Consider the following 22,586-nt stretch of genomic DNA (forward strand, 5'->3'; position numbering starts at 1 on the left):
AGCCTGTCACCTAACTTAAGTGGCGAAGATCTTGTGTTTGATTTGCACCATCGAAACTATGAAGATGAGTAGCTTTATTTTAATGTCCTTCAGCAGATGTCGAAGGTGATGAACTGCTCAGAGATGCCTCAAATCCCTGATGTTTTAACTTTTAAGTTTCATATTTCTTTTTTAAAAAGGGAAAACTAGTTAACAACCTAATGATGCCTTCATGAACAAGAACCACTCCCCTAAATTTCAAACTCTAAAACAGAATGAGTGAATAAGTGGCTGAAATTGAAGCCAGCAAATAGAAATGGAATGGATGGATTGAATACACGCAACATATAAATATAGTAATCCTATACAGAAAAATCCAAAAAAAAAGAACACCCAAACTTTGGAGCTTCGTTTTCATTTTCATGGATGCCACCACGTCGTTGACGTCGAGTCACCAATGAATAGAAAATAAATACTTAAACATTCTTGTCAGAAAACAAAACGATAATTTAAGAGATCCTGTCTGAAGATAATTTGTTGGCAATGACCACGAAACTAGTAGGAAATCGCACGGTTTTGCCATACGAGACCCCGAGACTAAGGGACCATTACGTGTTGGGGACGAAGCTCGGGCAAGGCCAATTCGGCACCACCTATCGATGCATCCACAAATCCACCGGCGCCATTTACGCCTGCAAGTCGATCCCGAAGCGCAAACTCGTGTGTCGGATTTACGACGACGTTTGGAGGGATACAGATCATGCACCAGTTGTCCGACCACCCGAGCGTGGTGCAGATCAAGGGAACTTTTGAAGATTCTGTGTTTGTTCATTGGTCATGGAGATTTGTGAAGGTGGTGAACTTTTGATAGGATCGTGGCTAAAGGTCATTATAGTGAAAGGGAGGCTGCTAAGCTTATCAAAACCATGTGGGTGTTGTTGAGGCTGCCATTCTTTGGGGTCATGCATAGAGATCTCAAGCCTGAGAATTCTTGTTCGATTCCCCTGGTGATGATGCCGTTCTCAATATATGACCTCCATTGGTCCTTTAAATAATTAGAAAAAGTTAAGGAAAATCATACTCGTGTCCGACACTCACACCGAGTCTGAGTATCATAGCTGTGGAATGTTGGTTCTGGTTTGCTTGGTTTGAACAATGTTCTGTTATACAATGATGTCCTAAATAGTGTAATACAATGTATATAAACCTTGTTCAACATTTACTGGGATGTCTGTAACCAGAAATTGCTTGGAAAACTCCATGCTGATGTCGAGATCGGCATCGCCTCAATTCCGGGTTGTGTCTCTGGTACCAAATTCTGCTTGCTGCTATGATACATTCGCTTGGAAACTTCACACCTATTCCACTTGCTAGCGATTTCCCTTGTGTTTTCATGGCGTTTCTCTTGTCGTTAATGGCGGTTGCTTTTGCAGGACAACGTTATTCCGATGTTGTCGGGAGTCCCTTTTAGTTGCACCAGAGGTCTTGTGCAAGCATTATGGACCAGAAATAGATATATGGAGTGCTGGTGTTATCCTTTATATCTTATTGAGTGGGTTCCACCCATTTTGGGCAGGTAAGAGTCATGTATCCTGCAACAGTTGGTCTCATTCTCACGTTCTTAAATTCTAGAGCAGTGTTTTACTTTTCGTCTCTGCTCGTAGAGACGGAATCCGGGATATTCAGACAGATTTTACATGGGAAACTTAAACTTCGCATCCGAGCCATGGCCTAATATCTCTGAAAGTGCGAAAGATCTAATACTAAAGATGCTCGAGAGGCACCCGAGGCAGAGAATTTCTGCTTATCAAGTCCTATGTAAGTCATTGATACTTTGTCATCCAAATGCCATTTCCCTACCTTTTCTTTTATGTGTGGAAGTCACTGCAGTGGGTTCATTATGCTCAGGTCACCCGTGGATCGTCGATGATAGAGTTGCCCCGGACAAACCTCTGGATTCAGCCGTGCTGTCACGCCTGAAGCAGTTCTCGGCAATGAACAAACTTAAAAAGTTGGCTTTGCGCGTATGTGATCATCGGTTATCTTCTACACCGAATTGCTGAAATAAGTAGCCTTTATATGTATGTTTCGCATCCCATTCTGTTCCACTGGAAACCAAAATATTGCAGGTAATTGCAGAAAGACTCTCGGAGAAGAAATCGGTGGTCTGAAAGAGTTATTCAAAATGATCGACACGGACAACAGCGGGACGATAACATTTCAGGAACTCAAAGATGGTTTAAAGAGAGTGGGATCTGAACTAATGGAATCCGAAATCAAAGCTTTGATGGAAGCTGTAACTATTCTTTCTCCTCAAATCAATGTTACTTTACAACATGATTGAGTGATTGATGAAAATCACAAATGTTGCCATGGCAGGCTGATATTGACAACAACGGAACGATTGACTACGGCGAATTCATCGCCGCGACACTGCACATGAACAAGATGGAGAGAGAGGAAAACATACTTGCCGCTTTCACCTATTTCGACAAAGACGGTAGTGGCTACATCACCATAGATGAACTCCAACAAGCTTGCAAAGAGTACGGCCTAGGGGACGTTCCGCTTGAGGACATGATCCGAGAAATCGACCAAGATAACCTGCACATGAACAAGATGGAGAGAGAGGAAAACATACTTGCCGCTTTCACCTATTTCGACAAAGACGGTAGTGGCTACATCACCATAGATGAACTCCAACAAGCTTGCAAAGAGTACGGCCTAGGGGACGTTCCGCTTGAGGACATGATCCGAGAAATCGACCAAGATAACGTAAGTGCATAACTGTTTCGACATTATAATTCCGATTGTTGTTGCTGATATGATCAAAAAATGGTAGGATGGGAGAATAGATTATGGGGAATTTGCAGCAATGATGAGAAAGGGAGATGGGTTGGGAAGAAGCAAAAGCTTGAGAAATAACATCAACATGAACATAGCTGATGCATTTGGAGTGGGAGTGAAAGACATAACATCACTGCCCCCCACTACTACTACTACCTCTTGTCCTTCTTCTAGTTAGCTACTTTTTTAAAAAAAATTATTTTACATTTACGTTTATAAATTACCATACTCAAATCCAAACCAAAGGTTAACCTACAGGAATGTTTTCTTTGGTTGAGATTTTGTATAGACACTATGATTTTATTCATTTATTTTCAAGCTGATTCTTTTGCAATGGACCAGATGATGTTGTTCTTTGCTTTGTGCCAATAAAAACACTTTTATCTATTATTTATTTAATTTTTTTAATACAAAGAATGAAATTTCGATAATTGAAGTAGCTTTCTGCAAAAGCAGTTCAATCGAATCCACCTCCAGGACCGTTACAGTTAACAGTTACGGAGTCTCGACATTGAAACTTGACATAGATTACTTCAACAACACTGGAAACATGTTATCATTGAACCTGATTGTAAAGTGATAACTAATGTTACAAAAACTGAGTTTCGTAACATGTTATCATTGAATCTGACTGTTCCGAAAACAGGGTTTCGCCCCCAAGGGAGTTGCAAGACCTTTTGTAACTTTATCTTCTTATGATGAATGTCGAACCCAGAAAAAGAATGGCACAAATCAGCTATATTTAAAATGACAAACTATTATTACTGGATACGCTACATATGAGTACAGCTTTTACATATTCTACAGCAACATTATCATGTAGTGCTGTCTGTAAAAGTAAAACTGGAGAAAATGGCGTACAAAGCATTTCTAGTAAAAAGAAAAGTTGACTCCCAAATGTTCTAAATAATCTAATTGGGAGATGACTTTGAGTTAACATAACATTGAAAATAAAAGTTACCTGCCCTGTGCTTTTCATATTTTGTGACAATGCCTAGATCTTTTCAATATCCTGCTGCAGAAATGAGGATCTTCTAGTATGCACTATCGTTTCTTGGATCCTAAATTTGGAGATTGTAAATTTTGTATTCTTAATCCCCCGTTGTCAGTCAGGAGGATGCCACAAACTTCACCAACATCGCCTTATTCATATATCTTCTTTTTCTTCAGAAAGGTAGGAAATATGGAGACCATCCCGATAAGGAAAAGCACGGACAAGGTCTTGAAATCGTAGAGGTCCTTAACAGACCTGAGATCCCCAAGTGCAAGGCCAGCCTGAAAGAAGATACAATGGTGGTCCTAAATCAGATAAGGTATCTGAATATATATGGTTGCCATCTTTTTCTATCATTTGACTTGCATACGACACCAACAAATTGAAATTAATTTAATCTCAACACAAAGTTATAGACCCAACCCGATTCCATTACAGCGAATGATCCATTAAATGGAGACAAATAAAAATATCCAATGACATCCATTAACCCAACCTAACATTAGGAGAATGTATGACGTAAGAACCCTATTACAATGAGAACCAGTTCTTTATCAACAAGCACCTACTTCAACTTTTTTGATTGAAATCTCCCTAGATAGTCTATGGTTGAACAACTCCATATTTGGCTAAAAGTAGAAAACTGATGTAGACGGAATATCGCATCAGATTATATGTATAGTGATCTTGTAGAAACTTTTCTCATTCCAAATTGTAAAGAATGCACATCAATACCAACAGTAACCGAAAGAAATAGAAAAATGAAAATCAATCCGTAAGAATGCATGAAATTAACTGAGGTACATGGGAGGACACTTACTTTGACAGTTATATAGGAGGCTGGTATTAGGCCGATAAAAGTTGCTAAAAAGAACACATGAAACGGTATGTCAACAATTGGTGATGCCAAGTTGATAAATAGGTTGGGTAAAGTTGGAGTAATTCTCAGAAAGAGCATGTAATTCAGCAACTTGTCCCTTCGTTTTGCAATCTGATTCCACAGAGAGAAAAAAAGAGTCAAATTCAATAATAAAAAGAAGATAGGGTAAAACAAGTGAAAGATGCTAAATTAAGAAAAAACACAAACAAATAATTACAAAGACTGTAACAAGAGGAAAAAATGAGGGCACCTCAGCTTGAAAAAATCTTAATTTATCAGGCCACAACCAACTGACCAAAGGCCTGCCAATCAGCTTCGACAGAAAAAAGCAGGAGCATGCTCCAGCTGTGGCATTGAAGACAACCAAGAAAAGGCCTTTAACACCAAAGAGAGCTCCAGCTAGCAAAGACATGAAAATCGTTCCAGGAATCATAAAAGTTTGCATGAAGATATAAGTTGAGCAGTAACCCAAAATGAATTGTGTTGGGTAATCGTTTGCATATGTTGCAATATTATCTCTGAAAAAGAACAGAAAAACACGGACTTCAGTAAAATGAGTTGAAGCTAAAACATGAACACAGAAAGAAGTTATTCATGACAAAGTAGAAACACCCGGCAACAAGAAAGTAGTGAATAAACAAGTAAACTAAAGCAGATGATAGAAATAAATTAGGAATGGTAATTTCAGCAACAATGCATTGTTAATACATAGTGAGAGAAACTAATGAAACTTAATGATGGAATTTTGCATAAGAAAACACCAAATCAGAACTCAGCAACCAAAACAACCAAATCAAATGTTGATGCTGTTGTTTTAAATAAACAAGTGAACTTATACGCTAACTGTGATCCCTCAAAATACGACCACTCGGTATTGAAGGATCTCTATACAAGAAATATTTAGTACATAGTTGGATCCACTCGGTATGAAATATTCTCCCTACAATTTGCATTATCTGATGCCCTCACAAGATCCACATATGAACTAAACTCATCATTAGTCATAGATTGCTTTTAAACTCCCTAGTGCTTCACATTAAGGTGTATGGGATAGGGTAAGGACAAAACAAATGAAAGGATTCATTCCGGACAGAATATATATGATAAGAGTTCTCATCCACCGTTATCTTCACCTACAATCTAACACAAACGGAGGCATATTTCAATTTTAAAAAATGATTTGAACTATAATTATAAGCTAAAATAATCTCAATAGTTCTCTCTAGCTCAAAATCCTATAAACCACACGAAATCTAAAATGGGCATTCCGAAAATCAACAACATTCATCAAGTCCAAATATTTAAACCACAAATTATGCTTATTTCTTAGCCAATTGAGAGAGAACACCAGTTTTGACGATAAAAAAAGGGGGGAAACCTACTTAAGCAATCGCAGATCAGAGATGGAACGTGGGATCTTGAGTTTCCCGTACTCGGTAGCGGGCATGGTAAGGTAGATGCAGAACAAGCCGGTAGAAAAAATCAAGAAAACCCCGAAAAAGGCAGCCAATTCCCACCTTGAAACGGGAAATCTTTCCGATTTTAACCTCTTCCCCGACGGGGAATCGTCATCTTCCTTGATGCTGATGCTCAACAACGCCGCCGCAGCACTCTCCTCGTCCCTCAACACATTCCTCGGCGCCGCCATTTTAGAACATCGACAAGATAAAAGTGCACAAAAACAAAGCTGTGGGGGCACTTAGGATCCCGAAAGAATATAAATGACGACAATAAATGGAAACAAAAGATTGCTGAAGAATTAAAGAATCATTTATATGGGAATGGAAAGGGGTATTATGATGAACCCTAATTTGAAAATTTTGAATTGGATGTCCGAGACCCGAAGCGCTTTAAAGCAATGCTTTCTTTTTCTTGCGGTTTTTTTCTTTTCCTTTTTTGAATGAAACAGAAGAAACAGAACTATTTCAAAGACAAAGTTGTTCTTTTTATAAATTAAGAAAAATGGATGAAAAATGTCAAATATTTATATTTTATTTATTTAAATAAAATAGTTTATATTTTATGTTCAAAATATATATTATTAAAACTTAACACTTATTTATTTAATAATAATTTTTTACATAGAAATTAAATAATTATATAAAAGTATAAAAATCTTATTTTAATAATTTGTCTTGTTTAACCCCAAACTCAATATTACATCACAAAACCTCCAATAAAACTATTATAATATTCTGAAATTTAGGTTGACAATTTCAGGCAGAAGATCGGATTTTGAAAAAATATCGATTTTTTTAATTAAATTAAAAAAATGGAAATATTGTTAAGGGTGAAATTAAAAAATTAAGATAATTTGGGGTTTAAATAAAAAAAAGTATAGTTGATTGCTGAATTAATTTACAAAATTAAATTAAAGATTAACTTGAAAGAGAACCAAAATATTACGCTACCATTTATTATTATTTTTTTTAATTCATTGAAACTACCGATAACGAGTCTCCATTAAATATCACTGCATCTCATTTCTTCCATCAACGGTATGAAATTGTTAATCGAATATTGGAACATCATAGAAGTCCAAGTCTATCGGACAATGATATCCAAAAAAACACCGAACTCCGAAGAAATGCGTGACTGTGGAGACCAGAATAAAAATTGTGCTTGTGATCAGTTATGTCATTCTAGTATCGTGATTGTAAATCTACGAACATTACGATAATTTATTTAAAAATAATTGTGATTTTATATTATGGATACGATTTTGATATCGTGATAACCTTTAAAAAAATATCACGACGTGGATGTTGACTGTATTACAGCGGTCATTTAATATTACGATGGTGACACATAAAATTCAAAACTTAATAGGAAAGAACAAACACAGCGAAGGTGCAGCACAACACAACTTACTGTCGCTGGGCTTGATTCATTCAGTAGCGGATTCAGAAATTTAAGAATGAGATTTAAAATTTTAATTTTTTAAAAAAATAATAGGTATGAAAAAATTGTAATTTTTTCTTTTTTTTTAACACATTAAATTAAATTTAATCAATTTTCTAAAATAATAGAGATACATTTAACCTCTATGGGCCACTGGCTGGGCTTTCGCTTTGAGCTTTGAGTTTCATGAATTCGGATGCAATAATAACATACAACCAAGTGTATCTCTGTATTGCACTATTATTAGTTGACATTTCCAAATATAAATACAATGAAGTTAATTCATTTCCAAATATTCGTTATTCAATTTAATGGCCAAACCTGTATTGTCCAAACTAACCCATCTCTCGTTTATGACAAAAAGATATCATATTTGATTGTTAAAAAGGTCATAGATCCAAATCCTAAAGTTTGATAATAGAATAAACTAGATTAAGAAAGTAATCTTCACCGTTACGATACCCGATCCGAATTAATCGATTAATAGAATAAATATCAGTGGTTATATCCAAGAAAAAAAAGGAAAATAGAGTTCTCACCAACTTCAGGGCTCATGCCAAAGCCCATCCTAGATCCTAAAATCTCTATAAAAAGGCAGGTTTCCTCATCTACAGTCAACCGACACTCTTCGCTTCATCACATATAATCTCCATTAACAAAGTAGCAGGAGATGGCAAGCACCACCAAGGCATCATCATCACTGTTCCTTGCATCATTCTTTGCCTTGTGCTACTCTCAGAGGTATGCCATTGACCATTCATCCCTTTATGTACATGCATCGTAGCTGGCCGTTGTTAATTTTCGACACGAGCCCGATTTCCAGGTTGAAATGCTGATGGCTCAAGCTGCACCAGCACCGTGACAGGTCCAGGCACCCAGGTAAAACAAATGAAGTACTGAAGCACTCGTTTTTAGTATTGCTTTTGTGTTTTGAGCTGAAAACAATCATATGTATGCGCCATATGCAGTTGCAGATGAATGTTCGAAGAAATTTATTTTGCTGCATCTATATGCACACTTCTTCGGGCATTCATCTGCTCTTAATTCGGAGGTCTCACACGGAAGCTGCTCTTAACCTGACATTGGAAGCAGCCTACTATCCTATCTCCCCTTACTTCATTACATATGGGAATAAGGGTAAGCTAATAGATGCAGCAAAACATGGAGGCAAAAGATGTGTAACAAAACATGTGTAGCTTGCTGCCATAGGTGTCCTGATCATTGTGTACCTGATGGTCCTATAGCCTCTCGAGATTCATGCTATTGCTACTCCCATATCAGGACACATCATAACAAGTACAGGTGCCTTAGAGTCTACAGTTTAGACTCTATTTTTGCTTATTTATCTTTTTTTTTTGGTCAGTGGGAGAGTTTAGGAAATGGAATAAAGGAATAACAAAGACGTTGCTGTTTCTGTTGATTCATTACCATATGGGGGTATTTGTTTACAAGCTTAATGTTGGATTTTTTCCCTTTTCTTTTACTTCTATATACTAATAACAAAAATTAGAATAAAATATCATAGTATTTCATGTTATCAGTATTATTTTACTTACCATTTCAGTTCACGGGTAAACTGCAACAATGATTACTAAAGTTGGGTTAGGTTATTTTAATCACTGAAGTTTAAAAAATTATATTATGAACATTAATGTTATCAGTTTGTAAAAAAAAAAAAACTAAATTAAGGTGATCACAAAAACTTGATGTGATCGATGTATTAGGATGGTTGAGTTGGTATTGTTTGATCACTTTGACCTCTCTTTGGTCGATCATTTAACTTTCACTTGAAGAAAAAAAAAAATTCTAACATCTTGCCCTGTTCTAATCGAAAATATGAGTTGGAAATGTCACCCTAATTTACCCTTCACACATTTGACCCTCACTTGAAGATCATCATCGAGTATTCTTTTACCTAGGGATGGGCATGAGTTGAGTTGGATTGAAATTTTTGTCAATTCGACCCAACTCAAAAATTTTATATCATTCATTCGAAACTCGATCCGATCCAGGGTAATTTCACTAGACCCAAAATTCGACCTGGCTTTTGAGATAAAATTTGACTCCGACCTGAAATAATATAAAATTATTAATTTTATTCAATAAAATAAGGACTTAATTGAAAATAAATAATATAAAGAGGGTATTATTGTAATTCTCCTAAATATATAAGGTATAATTATATTATTTTTAGGTCGGGTAAGATATTTACCCTAAACCTGAATCCAACCCAACCCAAACTAATTTTTTTTAAAAAAAACCGACCCAATTGAATTAAGTCATATCAAAACCCATCAAATTTGGATCACATGTTCATCCCTTTAGGGGGTGTTTGGATTGGGGAATGTGGGATTCCCATGGGAATGGAATCCACATTCCCTCGTTTGGTTAGCCCGGGAATCCTATTCCCGGTAATGTAAGATACCAATAGTGGATTTTTTGGGGTATATTACCGGGAATGTCATTACCTCCCTTTCCTTAGGTATTGTTGGATTACCGGCGTTTTGGACTAAAATGCCCTTAAATTTTTATTTTTTTTCAAAAAATATATTTATTCTGTCATCGAATAATAAAAATTTTACGAATGTTAAATTACAAATTTATCCTTAAATTATTTTAGATTTACAAAAAAAAAAAATCTATAATTAAAATTTTATATAAAGTTCAAGGGTTTAAATAAAATTTACCCTTTCATTAAACTTTTTTTTTTTTTAATTTTGTAAAAAAAATATAAATATTATGAATTTAATTTTTTTAAAGAAAATATATAAATATTTTCCAACTTGTAATATTACACAAAATATAATTAGGACAATTTGGTCAAATATACATTCCAATAATCTTTTATTCCTTTAACCAAACGGTAATCTTACATTCCTGCTAAGCCAACCAAACACAAAATACAACATTCCCAGTAATGCTATTCCTTGGTAATTACATTCCGACTGGTAATCTTATATTCCGTGAAAAAACGCACCCTTAGGGTGTGTTTGGTTGGGGAATGTGAGATTCTCATGGGAATGAAATCCACATTGCCCGTTTGGTTGGCCTGGAATGTTATTCCCGGTAATCTTACATTATAGTAGATTTTTTTGGGTATTACCGGGAATGTCATTACCTCCATTTCCTTAGATATTGTTGGATTACCGGTGTTTTAGAGTAAAATGCCTTATATTTTTTTTCGAAAATATCCTTATTCTATCAATGAATAATAAAAATTCTACGAATGTTAAATTACAAATTTATCCTTAAACTATTTAGATTTACAAAAAAATATATAATTAAAATTTTATATGAAGTCAAGGGTTAAAATAAATTTTACCCTTTCATTAAACCTTTTTATATTTTCAATTTGCAAAAAAATATATAAAATTTTATGAATTTAAATTTTTTGAATAAAATATATAATATTTTCTAAATTGTTAAAAAAACAAATATATAATAAGGACAATTTGGTCAAAATACATTCCAATAATATCTTATTCCTTTAACCAAACACAATAATCTTACATTCCTGCTAAACCAACCAAACTCAAATACAACATTCCTAGTAATCATATTCCCTGGTAATCTTTTTTCTCACTGGTAATCTTACATTCTGTTAACCAAATACACCCTTAGAGGTTTTATCAAACCATCTTTTCTAACGAAATCAAAACATATATTCAAAGTTAAGTTTATCATCTAAATTAATATTCATATGAATCCTTAATTTCTCAAAAAAAATGAACCATAAATTCTACGAACCCTAAATTAATATGCGATACTAAACGATGGGGAATTGCTTGGTCTTTACAAATTTATGTTCAATTCGGGGTTTCATCCACTAAATTAGAGTGATTTAAGGGTTTTCTTAATGGTGTTTTGGCAAATTAAGGAAGATGAATGAACTTCTCATCTTTATTTCCCTTTAACCAACTTGGGATAGAGGAGTTAACCCTCTTGGAAGGGTTCCTCAATTTTAATTCATTTTAATCTAATTCTCTATCAATTTAACTAATTTCTAATATGTATTTAATTTTAGGACTCAAATGTAAGGAATTGACACCTAGCATGCTTACTCGTCAAAAAGTGCTAATTAAGTTGAAAAGGTTAATCACACAAGTGATCCTTTGATTTCTCTGTTGTTTTTAATTAGGCATCAAAAATTTTAATCTTTACACTTTCACCCATGAAATTTCAGTCTTTACAAATTGATCCTCAATTGAAAAAAAACTAAATCATAATTAACCAAGCTAACTTCTTTTGTTAGATATATTCAAGGGCTTAAAATATCAAATAAATCCCACGAAATTATGTTATTGCTTTGTATATTTTGGTTATGTTATTTTATTTAATTAGTCTTTCTCTGTTCATATAAAAAATGAATGATTTTATCTACTTTTGTAAAATCGTCTTTTCTCAAGATTGGATTTACATCACCTTTCCAGTTGGTTTTTTATTTGGTATTTTATGATGTACTCCTGTTTTGACTCATATTAATTTTTTGTAACATCTTTAATATTTTGTACTGAAATTTTTAGCCTAATGAAGAGAAAGTTATTTTAAAAGATTAAAATATTTATTGTTAGTATTGGAAAGTATTCCATATTCAATTAAGTTCAATTGGTTAAAATCTAGTTTGATTATGGATTAAAGTGAAAATCGATAAGTAAAAGGTGAAAGTTTAAAGACCAAATTCTAAAGGAAGCAAAAGAAGAAGCTTTGCATGGTTATTGACCCAAAAGTCAATATTAGTGGGAAATTATGAAAATTTGCAATATATGTATCAAGTACCATAATACAGGAATAGTGTAAAGTGATCATTAGTAATTTCATTTATTATATTGGAAAATAGGTGTTAAGGGCACTTGAACTTGTTATGGGTATTGATCTGGGAATAGCAATAACAGGAATCTCGGGGAGCTGTAGGACCCTTAGGCACACAATGATCGGGACACCTGTGGCAGCAAGCTACACATGCTTGGTTGCACATCTCTGCCTTCCATGATTTGCTGCATCTATACGCACACTTGTTCGGGCATTCATCTGCAACTGCATAATGCAAACATACATGTATGATTCATACACAAACACAACTAAATAAAGGGTTTTACACATACGCTATTCATTGTTTACCTGGGGGGCCTGGGGCTGGTGCTGCATGAGCCATCAGCAACCTGGAAATCGACATCGTCTCGAAATTAACGATGGCCAGCTACGAAACATGAACATATAGGGATGATGAATGGTGAATGGCATACCTCTGAGAGTAGCAAGGCAAAGAAGCGATGCAATGAACAGTGTTGATGTCTTGGTGGTGCTCGCATCATCTCCTGCTACTTTGTTGAGAGTGACGATGGAGATTGTGTGATGAAGCGAAGACAGCGTGGCTTTTTATAGAGATTTTTAGGGTCTAGGGATGAGCATCGGAGTGCTGAGAAACTTCCTTTTTTTCTTGATGCAGCTTTTCCCATGGTGTTTTCCTGATAATTGAGAGACGAATTACTATGGACAATATAGGTTTGGACATTAAATTAAATATAAAGTATAGCCCACACACATTATTTAATATCAGACATGTCGGTTAATTATTAATATCAGCTGCTACGATATTTTAATTTCTGTGTTGCACATAAAAATAATTTTAATAATTTAGTAAAAGGAAAGTTAATTGGATCCTACAAACTCAAATTATAATATCCATTTTAACTTGATTCTAAAATTTATATATCACTTAAAATAAAATATTCATATTATTACTTTAAAACAAGCGACAATTTCCCGTTACTATCTATTTTTATTGTTAGTGAATTAATAATTTTAAATCGATCTAAAAATTTTAATAAAAATAAAATATTAAAATTTAAAATATTTTTTTAAAAATGAAAATCAAAAATTAATTATGAATGATTTTTTTTTCAAATTTAAAAGTTATATTTATTATATTCATTTTCATTTATGTACTTTGTTGTATCTCCCAAGTAGATGGACTAAATCCATTGTATTTTATGTGGAAATCTTAAGAGTAATAATGATGCAGTACAGCTGCAGTTAGTTGTATATTATTATTGCATCAAAATTCAGAAAACTCAACGCGCAACACGACAGGGACAGCTAGTGTGCTGTGTTGCGTTTGTTTACTCGACGTGCCCAAATCCCTCTTTGATTAGTATTGTAATGAGTAGAATCGAAATTTAGTATTATTAAATTTGATTCGAAATTAAAAATTTAAAGTTGAATTTCACTCTATTTAAAAGTTATGAGTTTAAAAATTAGATTCGACTCGAATTCATAATCAAAAAATTAAAGTTCGACTCGAGCTTGATAAAATTTGAATTTAAATATATCAGTTTAACTCGATTTAACTTAAACTCAATTTCAGACCTAAACTTTAAATACATGGAAACGACAAATCTGCTTAGATATTACATTCAAAAATGAGTTTTTTTTCATAGGAGGTGGTACATATTTTATTTGTTCAAATGGAATAAGTTTTACAGTGTTCGAGAAAGATGTCTTAACCACCTGATAATATCAGATAGACAATTTTACTTGAATATTGTTTTTTTCTCTTTGGGCAGACGTCGGTTCTCATGTGTTTCATGATATAATGTCGTGATATACTAACATCTAAAAAGATAATATCGAAATATAAATACTTATTTCAAACAAAAAAAATTTTATACAATAAGTAAAAAAATATAGTTTAATCACATATTTTTCCATTAATCCTTTTATTAACAACACTACTTACTTGTGAGGATTTAACAACAAAAATGCCTTCTCTTTTACTCAAGTTATCCACCAGTGGTTCAACAATCATAGCATCATTAACCACAACCTCTTCCCCTATATCAGTAAGAGGATGGATCACATTGGTCCATTCTCACTAATGTTTCAAAGGTATAGAACCTGTAACAATCTCTGCTCAACAATAATGTAATCATGTATGTAGGAATGACAAAATCAGCAGTCTCTACACATACCTTAGTTAAGATCATCTCTATTGCTGCCGTATCGCATCGCGGTTGCAGATGTTATAATTTATTTTTTCAAAATATAATTATGTTTTTATATTACACATACGGTGTGGAAATTACTTTAAAAAGTAGTACGAGATGTGGTGTCGCAATTACTTTGGAAAATATTAATCCACATAGCTAAACTCTTTTGAGTGAAGAGGAACTCCGCTAAGATGAATCCACATCGGCATCTTCTTCAAGTCAAAATCGAGTTTCTTCAGATTTGGTTTCCACCTTCGCAAAACCACAGGTTTGTTCTGAATGTGCCAAGGCCCATTTTCCAGAACCCAATCTCGCGCCATAGCATCCAAAAATTGAAGAATGAACAAAATATTCACCAGTAGACTTTACTTCTACTGATCCCATATTAAGAAGCTTCTCCATCAACCAAAATCTGGTGGAACCCCTAAAATTGGGCCACCAGTAAGTCCGGCATCTTCAAGCACCTCAGATGACAGCTATATAGGGATGGAACCATCAGTAGAACTCTAGGTTTGATTCACACCCGCATCAAACAATTTCTTTCAATCAAGACCACTACCATATCTCGAAAGAAAATACAAAAGAAATCAGAAAGAAGAAGTAGAGAAATCGAACAATAATCGAGGAAGAACGAGGAGAACCTATCAGATGCACAAAAGACTTGCTAAAATGCACCTCGATCTCCCTTAACGTGCGCCAATGAAACTGCTTTTCTAAATCTTTGTTTCCATGAAATGCCAAATCAAGAAAAAGGATTTAAATTCTTGATTGCACGGATCCGACAAATTAATCCGTTTTCTTCAGGAAAACCCAAAAGAAGTGGCAAAGTATCGTGTAGTTTTTATTGGACAAAATACATTAAAGATCATTAAATTGTATTTAAATAAATTTTTAATTATTAAATTTTTAAAAATTATAAATAATTATTAAATTTATTCCGTTATTGTAAAATAATTATTAAACTTATTCAGTTATTGCAAAAAAAAAAATTACCATAATAACTATAACGATAAAAGTATACAATGATTCATCGATTATAAATATTACTTTGTTGAGTCTTTAAAATATTAAAAGTTACAAATAATTTTATGACTATAGGACGTTATTTTGTGGAGTTTTCTAACTATTAAAATTATAAAATGGTCACATTACTATTAATATATTCTAAACTCGTCATTTTTATTAAAAATTGACGATCATCTTAGCTGGACATTAACATGGTAACAAGATATAAATGTGATCTCATAACTATTTCATTTGTATTTTGTGGATCGACTATCCGTTTATATTATGTCGTCGAACCAATGCTTGAAACACATGCCATCGAGCTAGTTTGAAAGCACGGTGGTACCAATAGACATCATTAAAATATGATTTTATTATATCTTAGTAGCAAATTAACGTCCAACTCATACGACTGTCAATTTTTTAATAGAAAATGATGAGTTTGGAACACGTGAATAGTTAGGTGATCATTTTGTAACTTTTAATAGCATGGGACTCAACAAACTAACATCTTAAATTAGAGGGACATTTTATAATTTTTAATAATTGAGAGACTCAACAAAAAAATCTTATAATCGATGAACAATTTATGTTAATAATTTTTATAGAATAATTTAATAAATTTTATTTTTATATTTTTAAGTTTAATTACTTCAGTGACTTAGTATGTCATTTAGCCTTTTAAATTTGATTCAAAACTCATCTCCGATCCTTTCTTCCCCAAACTCTCTCAAAATAATTTATTTCTTTTTTGTTTTCTAAAAATACATTCCTTAATTCACACTTCAAATCTTTCTTTCCTTTTTCTTCTTTTTCTCTCTCTACACAGAAAATTTATAATACAAATTTTATTTTTATTTTTTTCTCTTCCTAGAAGGCAGAGTAAGCTAAGTAGAGAGTGAGAGAGGAAAATAATTTTACAATGCTATAATGGCTCAGTACAGGCAACAGTATCAATACAGCAATGGGACGGCGTCAGATCACGTGGCCATTGGTGTTCGGGGAGGAGGCGCCGGGAACAAGGCTGTTCGATGGCGCCGATCGGGACGCGCCGAACCGCCGAATCTCCTTTGGCTCTCTCGTCGTTGTTTTGTTCGTCGTGCTTTTTGTAACTGTTCTCGTATACTATTACATCTCTGCTGATAATAATGACATCGTAAAGGTTGGTTTTGGATTTCTACTGCGAATTTTGGAATTTTCGATCTCCTTTTTGTTTTTCTTTGGGGAAAAAAGGCGAGAGAGTGAATTTTCAGAATTCGTTTGCTACTGGCTATCAGCACATTTTTATAGATTAATTCCTTATTTATGGATCAATGCTAGTTGTTTATACTAGGATTCGTTGGATTCAGAAAATGGATAAAAAAGAGAGGAACAATTTGAATGAGTTTAGGTTCCAAACATAAGAGAAATTATTATTTGTGGCTAAAATAAATTAGAGGTTTGGGTGTTTGAAACTTTCCATTGTTTAGTATATGCGATTTTATCATGTTGGCACTACCTTTTCATGTCATTAGATTAACACAAATTTGATTTGTTTCGGTTAAATGAGTGGAATAACTTTCCTTTTAGGGCTTAAGTTTGACATTTTTCAGTTAATGTAATAGAATGAATGTTTTTTTATATTAATTTTAACATTCCAAATATGAAAATTCAATATGATCTGTTGCTGGGGGAACTTGTGAACTAGATGTATGTTTCTGCAGGGTTAAATAGTTACCAATCGGAGGAGATTTGAAGGTTGATTCTGATTTCCTCACAATGTGACACGAATGGAAAATTTTAAAATCCTTAACTTTGGCAATGGTTCTGTATCACATGGCCGTGATTCACGATATCGGGATAGGGATGATAGGAGGATGATGATTACAATGATGCAGTAGAGAACAACATCACAGATTCTAGATATGTGCATCTTGATGGTGGCCATATTCCCACGAAAGTAAAGAATAAGAAAAGGGCTTCCCTTGATTCCGACAAGGAGCTAGATCGTAGAGTTGCTGGGTTGTACAATGAAGCTGGTCGCAATGAATTAAAAATGTATGAAGCAGAATATGAGGCATCTCTAAAGGGAGGGGGCAAATCTAAAAAAAGAACTTGGAAATAACCATCAGTTTTCTGATGGTAAGGATTTTGGAATCAGTGATGAGGTTAATGCTGATGACAATTATGATGATGGCATTGATTCTAGTGATACTCAAAAGGATGAATATGATGATTTTGCACGGGACAAGGACTATATTTTAGATGAAGCGAAATCTCATGATGAGAATGTTACTGAGTCCTCTACTTCCTTAAATGCTAAAACTCACAAAGAACATATTGTCAAAGAGGTTAGGAAAAATCCACTTTCTCTAGGGAGGCCTCTCAAGATGTTGATGATGTTGGTTCTGGTTCTCATCATGTTGGTTCCTTTAGTCGTAAATCTGGAAAAACTCAAAAGCAGATCAAAGAAAAAGCCAAGGCGCCGGAAATTTTCAGGTATTCTACAATTTTTAGTTAATGTCAGATATCCTTACACAATGCATAGACTTGTCTGTCTGTGTACATTAAATTCAGCTTGAGGATTGAAAGAACCTTGAGGATTAGGATTCATTTGGTGGGTTCGTATGCAAATTCTGTTTACTTAAACGGAATTAGAAGGAAAGACTGTGGATTTATATGAAGAGCTTAAAATACTTGAGTTGGGAGATCAAAACTGAAATTCCTGATGGCTTTATGCCAAACATATTTCATACCTTTAAATTTCTTGATGACGTGTCACCCATCTAAACAACAAAAAACTTTGTCAGGTTTGATAAAACATTTTCCTACGTAGCACCCTAATCAAATTACAAGAGGATAGTTAAAATTTAATCTCAAAGCAGTGCAGGAAAGGCTAAAACACCAGTTTTCAGCTAACATGTATATTATACATTTGATGCTTGAGCAGAACTTTAAAGTTGCAGTGACATGGTATAGTAACTGGTCTCTTTCATATTTTGGTCTCCCAACTCTGTATTTTAAGCTCATATAGGCTCTTATTTTGCTACACATGATAGGAGTGTTAATTGGTCTTAACCCACATTTGTTGCTTTTAGGTTGGATGCTTAACAGTCACGAATTAAAAATTTTAAGTACCCATTAGCTTCATTGAAATTAATTTAGCTTAGTTTGAATCTCTTTACCAATATACATCTTGATGGAATTGCTCTCATTTGGCAAATAGTTCTTCTCCTCCATATCAAGTCAAGGATGGTTGATATTTGCTAGCATTTTTCTTTAACAATAAATTTGCTTCAGTAAGCTTGCTGATAGTGGTGAGATCCCTGCATTTTAAATTCATATATCAGTTCTTGTACACCATCAAAGGCCTTCTTAAAGAAAAAGAAAAGATAAGAAGGAAAGAAGAAGGGCCTCATGAAATTCTAGATCTAAGTTTTCTCCTTGTTCTTTATCTGCTGAAACTATGTATTCTTTATATTTGCCTCTTCTTCTAGAGTAACATTTTACTTTTAATTCTTAGGCTCTTGTGAGATGAAATTAAAAATCAACACACCTTGTGGAGCCTGTAGAAAGTCGAAAGTTGCACGATTTTCCTTACAGTATACACAAATGGAGAAGCCTGAAGGAGAACAATGGATACATAAATTTGCGGGGATCAGAGTTTACAAGAACGGAGGAATCTTTTTTGGCGCGTGATAAAAGGATAATTGTGGGTTTGTTAAAGGTCCACAAGGATATCCAACCACTGGCTTTGATCTGGCAGAAGATGATGTGAATTATATCAGCAGGTGCCACATTGCTGTCATTTCTTGCATTTTTGGAAATTCAGATCGATTGAGGTTACCTGCTGGCAAAATGGTACGGGGATAATCTTTTTTCTGGGAAACTTGGTATTAATGTCCTTTGTGGTTGTTTTTGAATTATAGAATAAATGCATGCATGTTTCTAGTGGTAGCTGTGCATTTCTTCATCTTCTGTTTGATAACTTGATGAGTTTTAGCCTCAATCATTAATCAATAAGAAACCTTTATGTTGCTGTTGACAACCTAACCCTGCACACATTCATGTGTATCTATCCAAATATAGTAGAAATAAGTTGGCATTCTCTTTGCCGTTCTCCTTTCTTTACTCAGCAAAGCATTACTTTGGTACTTCCATTCGTCCTCCCTCCCTGTTATCTCTTCTTTAGACCGTCTTCACTCATAACCCATCTCTTCATTTGGGTGTACTGATTATTATTGTTCATATGATATGTTGATGTTTGCATTAGATTTGTGATTTTATTTTAGAATTAGCAAATTTTGTTCTCCTTTTGTATGGCACTTTTAGGTTTCCTGAACGCCGAAGGCTGTATTAATTCACAGACTTCAGACTGGAAAGAGAAAAGAAAAGAGAAAAAAAAACAGTTTCAGAAGCCAGAAGAAACAAGTAGATTCTATTCCACATTCCACCGATTTATAACTGGCCAAAATTTTATTGTTTGGCAAAGATGTCCCAAAAACATTGTTTGGTTCAGTAAGGTGGATGAAGGCAAGATTTGGTTCTGTGCCCACCAGCATTTCAATTCAAATCTCTGTCCCTTTCCTCAACCCAACCCCGACTCTTATTGGAGGTGACATGATATGTTCTGGAGCTAAGATTTTTAGAGGGAAAAGGAAAACAATCGCATAGCTTGAAAAACAAAAAGCTTGCTCCTGTTAGGTTGAATGGCACAAAATCTAACCGGGAGGAAGGACCTGCCATTTCTGTCGGCATTATTTGAATCTATTTGACTATTTTGCTACATGGTTTCATTCATACATGTATTATCGCACTGTTCATACATGTATTATCGCACTGTCATTCTTAAATGGCTATAATGCACATCCATTTTGTTTATCATTGAATTACTTGAGCAAAATGTGGTATGAATTATAACAATGGCACAATCATCATTTTCTGCTGGTAGGTTACTCATCAAGGAAAAATGCCTGCTTTGTTATGTTTTGGATGAGTTACAATGCAAACACTTTATTCAGAAGGTCAACACCGGATGGTGGTTTTATCGGTTTATGGAAGATGTGGTTGTAAAGAATCTTCCTTATGATGATATGCGCAGAGTAGGAAAAATACCAAAAATGTTACCGCATCGACTATTTCCTTTTGCAAGGTTTGAATTGGATATTTGGAGATTTTTATCTCATAATGCATCCACTAGTTTTTTTGTATGTTTCGGATTTTGTATTAGTTAGTATTCTCTTCTTCTATTAGTTATAACATACTAAAACCCTAACCGACAGTTAGGTTGGCTTTTTATTCGACATTTCGTGACAGTTTTCGCGAATGAAGTTTTCTTTAGCAGTAGTAAGTTGTATATTACGATTATTGGTTTTGTGATGTATTATTTAGACAGGCTTGACGTTTGTTTCGTAACGTTTCCGCTCTCAGGTACTCAATCTGGTTAGACAGCAAACTACGTTTACAGCGTGACCCTTGCAACTCCTGGACTACTTCTTGTGGCGAAAAGGTCACGAGTATGCCATTTCTAATCACTTACACTCAAGCATCCTTACAGGATTTTGTGCTTTTATTTTGTTGTTTGAAGTGTTTGGTGTGTGTATGCAGATGTGCCTGAAGGTTCTTTTATTGTTAGAGCACACCCCAATGTCGAATCTGTTCTCGTGTCTTTGGTTCAACGAGGTTGAGCGGTTTACTCCCGTGATCAGCTAAGTTTCTCATATACATACCAGAAATTGAGAAAGATGAATCCCGACAAACCCTTTTATCTAAACATGTTCAAGGTAAAGAACTCTGACAAAAAATGGTTTTGGATTTTAAAATTGAACATCTTATTCATCTCTAGTTTCTTCAATCTAAGGATTGTGAGAGGAGAGCCGTAGCGAAGTTGTTTCGACATAGATCGGATGAGAAGCTGAACGTCCAACAACGGGCAACTGTATAAAACATGTTTATTATCAGACCTTTGCCGTTGAATATGAAAAAGAAAAGAATTTTGTACACTTTCCTTGGCCACGCCGGTTCAATTGCTCATAAAGAAAGTAACAAGTTGCAGCAGTGCTGGTTATCGTGACATAGTATGACAGATTCCGAGGAAATGAGAGAAGCAGATATGAATTTTCTCGAGCTTGGTATGTCGAGCATGGCTCCGTCTGCTTCATTGTTCATCGTTCTTTGTTCTTTTGTTCACATTGATTGCTTCGTCCGTAGGTAATGAAGCACTTATACTAATGTACTTCTTACACCCAAAATGTTGTATTATTGTTACTATCATCAATTTTTTGAACCACTTATGTTTATATCAGTTTTAGTACACCAGAGTTGCTTGGATCCGACCCGAAAATTAAATCTCTCACATGTATTCGACCTGATCTGGGCTTGGGAGAGTCCCACCCAACCCGAAATCCAATTTGATATTGTAAGTCTAAATTTACATTTGACCTGACTTAATATATATATTAAAATTTTCATTTTATAAGGTAAAACAAGGACATAATTAAAAAATAAAATAAAATAGAAAGAGGTATTGTTATAATCATCTCTGAATTATAAGGGATAATTATAATATTATATCGAGTTAGAATGGGTTGGAGTTTTTTATCCTAGACATGACATGACTCCACCTTAAAAAAACCCGATCCAATCAAATCTTAATTTTTAAAATAATCGACTGGACTGAGTTGGAACTTGTCGGGTCCGAGTTAAATGCATCCCTAGCCGCAAGCCTATCAAGCACAGCAAGCCAAGCCATGTATGAATTACCAAGGCATTGTTAGCCTTAAAATCAGTTTGAGAGCCACCCACAACAGGCAGAAGGGCTCTAAGCTTCAGCATCTTCTTCCACAACCAACTCTGACTACGTGTGCCTTGTAACACATCATTACCCTTCAGCCTATAAATCTCCACCCCAAGCCATCCAAAGAGATCATGATTTACTCCAGACAGAACACAAGCTTTGTTCCATGATAATGTCTCATGTCAAGTCTTCATTCTTTCTTTGGTGAACAGGGATGGA

General features: G+C 34.4%; 1 protein-coding gene, 2 long non-coding RNA genes and 2 pseudogenes across 3 annotated transcripts; 3 read left to right on the forward strand and 2 right to left on the reverse strand.

Moving 5' to 3' along the window:
- Positions 1–739: 739 nt before the first annotated feature.
- LOC120218392 lies at positions 740–3,019 on the forward strand (annotated as a pseudogene).
- A 651-nt stretch (positions 3,020–3,670) lies between these two features.
- Positions 3,671–6,498, reverse strand: LOC120218506 (uncharacterized membrane protein At4g09580-like). The gene is made up of 4 exons (XM_039215420.1): positions 6,083–6,498; positions 4,951–5,218; positions 4,641–4,811; positions 3,671–4,101 (listed from the first exon to the last, which is right to left on the reverse strand). The coding sequence occupies exons 1-4, from the start codon at positions 6,346–6,348 to the stop codon at positions 3,970–3,972; spliced, it is 837 nt and encodes a 278-aa protein (XP_039071351.1). The 5' UTR covers positions 6,349–6,498; the 3' UTR covers positions 3,671–3,969.
- A 2,102-nt stretch (positions 6,499–8,600) lies between these two features.
- LOC120218435 lies at positions 8,601–13,072 on the reverse strand. Its single transcript, XR_005525237.1, has 4 exons — positions 12,845–13,072; positions 12,720–12,760; positions 11,517–11,519; positions 8,601–8,638 (listed from the first exon to the last, which is right to left on the reverse strand). It is a non-coding gene; the product is annotated as an uncharacterized LOC120218435 (long non-coding RNA).
- Positions 13,073–17,452: 4,380 nt separating this feature from the next.
- Positions 17,453–20,572, forward strand: LOC120218509. The gene is made up of 3 exons (XR_005525241.1): positions 17,453–18,070; positions 19,095–19,432; positions 20,523–20,572. It is a non-coding gene; the product is annotated as an uncharacterized LOC120218509 (long non-coding RNA).
- A 37-nt stretch (positions 20,573–20,609) lies between these two features.
- LOC120218507 lies at positions 20,610–21,876 on the forward strand (annotated as a pseudogene).
- The last annotated feature ends 710 nt before the right edge of the window (positions 21,877–22,586 follow it).

This window comes from Hibiscus syriacus, unplaced genomic scaffold, assembly GCF_006381635.1.
Source record: "Hibiscus syriacus cultivar Baekdansim isolate YM2019G1 unplaced genomic scaffold, ASM638163v2 tig00110198_pilon, whole genome shotgun sequence".
NCBI classification, from domain to species: domain Eukaryota; kingdom Viridiplantae; phylum Streptophyta; class Magnoliopsida; order Malvales; family Malvaceae; genus Hibiscus; species Hibiscus syriacus.